General features: G+C 47.7%; 2 protein-coding genes across 2 annotated transcripts in view; both read right to left on the bottom strand.

The window, feature by feature from the left end:
* gnal (guanine nucleotide binding protein (G protein), alpha activating activity polypeptide, olfactory type) overlaps positions 1–2,694 on the bottom strand; it is a 13,044-nt gene extending 10,350 nt beyond the window's left edge. Inside the window, exons 1-3 of the mRNA XM_084746860.1 lie at positions 2,559–2,694; positions 1,596–1,736; positions 1,233–1,305 (exon numbers count right to left, since the gene is read on the bottom strand). Of these exons, the coding sequence (XP_084602986.1) occupies positions 1,233–1,305; positions 1,596–1,731 (209 nt within the window). The 5' untranslated portion in view covers positions 1,732–1,736; positions 2,559–2,694. The remainder of the gene's footprint in view (positions 1–1,232; positions 1,306–1,595; positions 1,737–2,558) is intronic.
* Positions 2,695–3,122: 428 nt separating this feature from the next.
* sycp2l (synaptonemal complex protein 2-like) overlaps positions 3,123–7,500 on the bottom strand; it is a 22,891-nt gene continuing 18,513 nt past the window's right edge. Inside the window, exons 22-24 of the mRNA XM_084747436.1 lie at positions 5,766–5,865; positions 5,151–5,209; positions 3,123–3,365 (exon numbers count right to left, since the gene is read on the bottom strand). Coding sequence (XP_084603562.1) covers positions 3,320–3,365; positions 5,151–5,209; positions 5,766–5,865 — 205 coding nt within the window. The 3' untranslated portion in view covers positions 3,123–3,319. The remainder of the gene's footprint in view (positions 3,366–5,150; positions 5,210–5,765; positions 5,866–7,500) is intronic.

Below are 7,500 nucleotides of genomic sequence, written 5' to 3'. Positions count from 1 at the left end.
GAAGAACACAAGAACAGAGAAGAACACAAGAACACAAGAACAGAGAAGAACACAAGAACAGAGAAGAACACAAGAACACAAGAACAGAGAAGAACACAAGAACACAAGAACAGAGAAGAACACAAGAACAGAGAAGAACACAAGAACACAAGAACAGAGAAGAACACAAGAACAGAAGAACACAAGAACACAAGAACAGAGAAGAACACAAGAACACAAGAACAGAGAAGAACACAAGAACACAAGAACAGAGAAGGACACAAGAACACAAGAACAGAGAAGAACACAAGAACAGAGAAGAACACAAGAACAGAGAAGAACACAAGAACACAAGAACAGAGAAGAACACAAGAACACAAGAACAGAGAAGAACACAAGAACAGAGAAGAACACAAGAACACAAGAACAGAGAAGAACACAAGAACACAAGAACAGAGAAGAACACAAGAACAGAGAAGAACACAAGAACACAAGAACAGAGAAGAACACAAGAACAGAGAAGAACACAAGAACACAAGAACAGAGAAGAACACAAGAACAGAAGAACACAAGAACACAAGAACAGAGAAGAACACAAGAACACAAGAACAGAGAAGAACACAAGAACAGAGAAGAACACAAGAACAGAGAAGAACACAAGAACACAAGAACAGAGAAGAACACAAGAACACAAGAACACAAGAACAGAGAAGAACACAAGAACACAAGAACAGAGAAGAATACAAGAACAGAGAAGAACACAAGAACACAAGAACAGAGAAGAACACAAGAACACAAGAACACAAGAACACAAGAACAAAGAAGAACACAAGAACACAAGAACAGAGAAGAACACAAGAACACAAGAACAGAGAAGAACACAAGAACACAAGAACACAAGAACACAAGAACAGAGAAGAATACAAGAACAGAGAAGAACACAAGAACACAAGAACAGAGAAGAACAGGAGAACACAAGAACAGAGAAGAACAGAAGAACACAAGAACAGAGAAGAACACAAGAACACAAGAACACAAGAACACAAGAACAGAGAAGAACAGGAGAACACAAGAACAGAGAAGAACAGAAGAACACAAGAACAGAGAAGAACAGAAGAACACAAGAACAGAGAAGAACACAAGAACACAAGAACAGAGAAGAACACAAGAACACAAGAACAGAGAAGAACACAAGAACACAAGAACATAAAGTTTGTTGGGTGCTAAATAAAAGTCATTAAAGTTTGACTCACTCAGCGTTGAAACCGTCGACATGAAGAATCCTCATCTGCTTCACGATGGTGCTTTTACCTGACTCACCTGCACCTGCGCGCAGACAGACAGACAGGTGAGAGACAGACAGGGGAAAGACAAACCGACAGGTGAAAGTCAGACAGACAGGTGAGAGACAGACAGACAGGTGAAAGTCAGACAGACAGGTGAGAGACAGACAGGTGAGAGACAGACAGACAGGTGAAAGTCAGACAGACAGGTGAGAGACAGATGGACAGACAGACAGACAGGTGAGAGACAGACAGGGGAAAGACAAACCGACAGGTGAAAGTCAGACAGACAGGTGAGAGACAGATGGACAGACAGACAGACAGGTTTCTCACCCAGCAGTAACAGTCTGTGTGTAGCTTTATAAGTCTGTCTCTCTTTCTGCAGCTGTCTCTCTATCTTCTTGTTCGCTTCTCTTTTTGCTTTTTCATCCAGTCGTTCTTCCTCCGTCTTCCCTCCAAGACAGCCCATCTCAACTGGAACCACACAAACCAGTAAACAACAAACTGAGACCAGTAAACAACTAACTGAGACCAGTAAACAACAAACTGAAACCAGTAAACAACAAACTGAAACCAGTAAACAACAAACTGAGACCAGTAAACAACAAACTGAAACCAGTAAACAACTAACTGAGACCAGTAAACAACAAACTGAAACCAGTAAACAACAAACTGAAACCAGTAAACAACAAACTGAGACCAGTAAACAACAAACTGAAACCAGTAAACAACAAACTGAGACCAGTAAACAACAAACTGAAACCAGTAAACAACAAACTGAAACCAGTAAACAACAAACTGAAACCAGTAAACAACTAAACAACATGGGTTGGGTTTATATTAGAGTTAATCCAGGTTTACATTAGATCAGGTTTAGATGAGTTAATCCAGGTTTGGATTAGTTAGGTTTAAGAATAGACTGGGCTTCCTGCAGGGTCAGTTTAGGTTTGTCTGAGCAGTGTGGTGGTCATGTGACCTTAGTTACCTGTGATGTCACACCTGTCATTACATCACTGCTCACACCTGAACCTGAAACTGATAATCAAAACCTTTCTGATCAGATTTGATTCAACTATTGAAAAGTCAGATAAATTTCAATACTAAATAAAAATGAAAGCAGATTTTTTATTTCATTCTGTGATGTCATCGTCGTCGTTTTTACTTAATGTCTCAGAAAATAATGAAAGAAAAACAAACTGAGTAAATTAAATCATTTTCAGATGAGACTTCTGTTCTGAGTTTTTTATCAAAGTACTAATACTTTTACTGTGATAAAGGAGCTGAATATGTACTGACCTGTTGGTGATCACTGAGCTGTCCTGTCTCTCTGTCCGTCCATCCAAAAGCAAATACAACAAAACTGTGGCAGCAGCTCCTCAGCCAATCAGCATGTCTGTATGTCCTCCAGAATGATGTCCGGTTCAGAGGGACAGCCGCTTCCTGCTGGATTTCAGATGTTTGGACGAACAGTGAGCAGAGACACACCTGAGGAGTTGTTCTCTCTCTCTCTCTCTCTCTCTCTACCTGTCTGTCCCCCCCAGGTCTCTCATTAGTGTCTCTCTCTTCATCTCTTTGGGGGATTTTGCTGTTTTTTTCCTCTCGTTGTCACTTTGCTGCCTGACGACCAGCAGCTGATTCACAAACACAAATACAGCAGCAACCTACAATTTTTTAATTAATCTGTTGATCATTTTAATTGATTATTTGTTTGATTTGAAGTGCCAGGAAATGGTGAAAAATTAATCCTGTCATTTGAAAAATAGCTCCAAATATGGGGAGCGCACAGACGTATGTCAACTCACTGTTACCATGGTAACAAAGCATCTAAAAGGGTTTGTACCAACAAAGAAGAGAAATGAATTCACAACTTTGTTCCAACTTTATTTTAAACTGAATCCTTGAAGCAAAAATCACTAAAATGTGAATGAAGTTTGGTGACAAGGTGAAGAGGATTCAAACAAACAAACAAACAAACAAACAAACAAAACAAAACAAAACATGTGGATTCTGCTTCTTTTTCTTCTTCTGTAAGCTTCATCCTGATTGGACGAGCTTCATCATTGGTGGGACGGATGTTCTGTCTCACTCTCCAAAGATTTCAACCTGGAGCAACAAAAGATAAACAGATCCAGGAGGTCTGAACAGGTCTAAGCCAGACCCTAATCAGTTCCTGACAGGTCTAAGGACTGGACAGGACTGTTGCACCAACAAAGATTAATTTAATCTAAGATCACTTCTAATCAGAATTTAGCTAAACCAGGTTTAAAAAGAGTAAATGCTAATTTTAAATAAAGGGGACGTTTAGTAAAACCAAGTTTACTGTTGAAAACTGAAATTAAATAAATTTTAAGTGTGGAGACGTGTGATTACCCAAATTAAAATTAATTAATGATTTAATTAATAATAAATCTGCTGTTCGTGCGAGTGGCTCCCAGTGGGTTTAAGAGAGAGGAGGGAAATTTAACTTCTGTCTGTGTAAAAATGTTATATTGTGTCCTAGTTAGCTAAAAAGTTATCAAGCTAGCTAAATAGTTTGTTAGGGGGACAGGGTGAGGACGGGGTGAGGACGGGGTGAGGACAGGGTGAGGACAGGGAGAGGACGGAGTGAGGACGGGGTGAGGACAGGGTGAGGACAGGGAGAGGACGGGGAGAGGACAGGGTGAGGACAGGGAGAGGACGGGGAGAGGACAGGGTGAGGACGGGGAGAGGACAGGGTGAGGACGGGGAGAGGACGGGGAGAGGACAGGGAGAGGACGGAGTGAGGACGGGGTGAGGACAGGGTGAGGACAGGGAGAGGACGGGGAGAGGACAGGGTGAGGACAGGGAGAGGACGGGGAGAGGACAGGGTGAGGACGGGGAGAGGACAGGGTGAGGACGGGGAGAGGACGGGGAGAGGACAGGGTGAGGACAGGGAGAGGATGGGGTGAGGACAGGGAGAGGACAGGGTGAGGACGGGGAGAGGACAGGGAGAGGACAGGGTGAGGATGGGGAGAGGACAGGGTGAGGACAGGGTGAGGACGGGGAGAGGACAGGGAGAGGACAGGGTGAGGACGGGGAGAGGACGGGAGAGGACAGGGAGAGGACAGGGTGAGGACGGGGAGAGGACAGGGAGAGGACAGGGTGAGGATGGGGAGAGGACAGGGTGAGGACAGGGTGAGGACAGGGAGAGGACAGGGAGAGGACGGGGTGATGACGGGGTGAGGACGGGGTGAGGACAGGGTGAGGACGGGGAGAGGACAGGGAGAGGACGGGGTGATGACGGGGTGAGGACGGGGTGAGGACAGGGTGAGGATGGGGTGAGGACAGGGTGAGGACAGGGAGAGGACAGGGAGAGGACGGGGTGATGACGGGGTGAGGACGGGGTGAGGACAGGGTGAGGACGGGGAGAGGACAGGGTGAGGACGGGGAGAGGACAGGGAGAGGACGGGGTGAGGACAGGGTGAGGACGGGGAGAGGACGGGGAGAGGACAGGGAGAGGACGGGGAGAGGACAGGGTGAGGACAGGGAGAGGACAGGGAGAGGACAGGGAGAGGACAGGGTGAGGACGGGGAGAGGACAGGGAGAGGACAGGGAGAGGACAGGGTGAGGACGGGGAGAGGACAGGGAGAGGACGGGGTGAGGACGGGGAGAGGACGGGGAGAGGACGGGGTGAGGACGGGGTGAGGACAGGGTGAGGACGGGGAGAGGACGGGGAGAGGACGGGGAGAGGACAGGGTGAGGACAGGGTGAGGACGGGGAGAGGACGGGGTGAGGACAGGGTGAGGACGGGGAGAGGACAGGGTGAGGACAGGGTGAGGACGGGGAGAGGACGGGGAGAGGACAGGGTGAGGACAGACACAAAGCATGAGCCAGATGTTTTAAACCAGTTTAATCTGGATGGAACTGTACCTGTGCAGGTGTTCATCACAGAAGCTTCCCAGTCGCTGCATCTCAGACTGGAAGAAACTCTGGAAGACAGAAAAGGACACAGTGAGTCTGTCCTGCAGCAGGTCTGAGATTTAAACCTGCGTCAACACTGTTTCCTCACAAGACTACAAGAAATATCACAAGAATTTTATCAAAAGACGTTTAAATGTTTCCACCTCCAGTTTTTCAAACGATGTCAACTTTACTTCTGATTCTACTGTTCAACTCTACATATTCAGCAGTTTACCTCAAATATGACTGAATATAATCCATTACTATGATTAATATTACTGCAGTCTGTGTCAGTACTGCAGTCTGTGTTGGTACTGCAGTCTGCGTCAGTACTGCAGTGTGTGTCGGTACTGCAGTGTGTGTCGGTACTGCAGTCTGTGTCAGTACTGCAGTGTGTGTCAGTACTGCAGTGTGTGTCGGTACTGCAGTCTGCGTCAGTACTGCAGTGTGTGTCCGTACTGCAGTGTGTGTCGGTACTGCAGTCTGCGTTGGTACTGCAGTCTGCGTCAGTACTGCAGTGTGTGTCAGTACTGCAGTGTGTGTCGGTACTGCAGTCTGCGTCAGTACTGCAGTGTGTGTCGGTACCAGGATCTGTGTGTTGATGGAGTTGAGGTTGGTTGAGTTTTCCTGCAGTTGGTTCAGCTGATCAGTGATGCTGCTCTGGAACCTCTGCAGCAACGCTAACCTGCACACACAGAAATAAACAGGTGTGTTGATGGACAGGTGAGTTGGAGTGGGCGGTACCTGTGTTGATGGACAGGTGTGTTGATGGACAGGTATGTTGATGGACAAGTGTGTTGATGGACAGGTGAGTTGGAGTGGGCAGTACCTGTGTTATTGAACAGGTGTGTTGATGGACAGGTGTGTTGGAGTGGGCGGTACCTGTGTTGATGGACAGGTGTGTTGATGGACAGGTGTGTTGGAGTGGGCGGTACCTGTGTTGATGGACAGGTGTGTTGATGGACAGGTGTGTTGGAGGGGGCGGTACCTGTGTTGATGGACAGGTGTGTTGGAGTGGACGGTACCTGTGTTGATGGACAGGTGTGTTGATGGACAGGTGTGTTGGAGTGGGCGGTACCTGTGTTGATGGACAGGTGTGTTGGAGTGGGTGGTACCTGTGTTGATGGACAGGTGTGTTGATGGACAGGTGTGTTGGAGTGGGCGGTACCTGTGTTGATGGACAGGTGTGTTGGAGTGGACGGTACCTGTGTTGATGGACAGGTGTGTTGATGGACAGGTGTGTTGAAGTGGGCGGTACCTGTGTTGATGGACAGGTGTGTTGATGGACAGGTGTGTTGATGGACAGGTGTGTTGGAGTGGGCGGTACCTGTGTTGATGGACAGGTGTGTTGGAGTGGACGGTACCTGTGTTGATGGACAGGTGTGTTGATGGACAGGTGTGTTGGAGTGGGCGGTACCTGTGTTGATGGACAGGTGTGTTGATGGACAGGTGTGTTGGAGTGGGCGGTACCTGTGTTGATGGACAGGTGTGTTGATGGACAGGTGTGTTGGAGTGGGCGGTACCTGTGTTGATGGACAGGTGTGTTGATGGACAGGTGTGTTGGAGTGAACGGTAACTGTGTTGATGGACAGGTGTGTTGATGGACAGGTGAGTTGGAGTGGACGGTACCTGTGTTGATGGACAGGTGTGTTGGAGTGGGCGGTACCTGTGTTGATGGACAGGTGTATTGATGGACAGGTGAGTTGGAGTGGGCGGCACCTGTGTTGATGGACAGGTGTATTGATGGACAGGTGTGTTGATGGACAGGTGTGTTGATGGACAGGTGTGTTGGAGTGAACGGTAACTGTGTTGATGGACAGGTGTGTTGATGGACAGGTGAGTTGGAGTGGACGGTACCTGTGTTGATGGACAGGTGTGTTGGAGTGGGCGGTACCTGTGTTGATGGACAGGTGTATTGATGGACAGGTGAGTTGGAGTGGGCGGCACCTGTGTTGATGGACAGGTGTGTTGATGGACAGGTGTGTTGATGGACAGGTGTGTTGGAGTGGGCGGTACCTGTGTTGATGGACAGATGTGTTGGAGTGGGCGGTACCTGTGTTGATGGACAGGTGTATTGATGGACAGGTGTGTTGATGGACAGGTGTGTTGGAGTGGGCGATACCTGTGTTGATAGACAGGTGTATTGATGGACAGGTGTGTTGATGGACAGGTGTGTTGGAGTGGGCGGTACCTGTGTTGATGGACAGGTGTATTGATGGACAGGTGTGTTGATGGACAGGTGAGTTGGAGTGGGCGGTACCTGTGTTGATGGACAGGTGTATTGATGGACAGGTGTGTTGATGGACAGGTGTGTTGGAGT

Source organism: Lutjanus erythropterus, chromosome 21, assembly GCF_056507025.1.
Source record: "Lutjanus erythropterus isolate fLutEry1 chromosome 21, fLutEry1.hap2, whole genome shotgun sequence".
NCBI classification, from domain to species: domain Eukaryota; kingdom Metazoa; phylum Chordata; class Actinopteri; order Lutjaniformes; family Lutjanidae; genus Lutjanus; species Lutjanus erythropterus.
The sequence above is the reverse complement of the archived record's forward strand: the minus strand, read 5'-3'. Positions and strand labels throughout refer to the sequence as shown.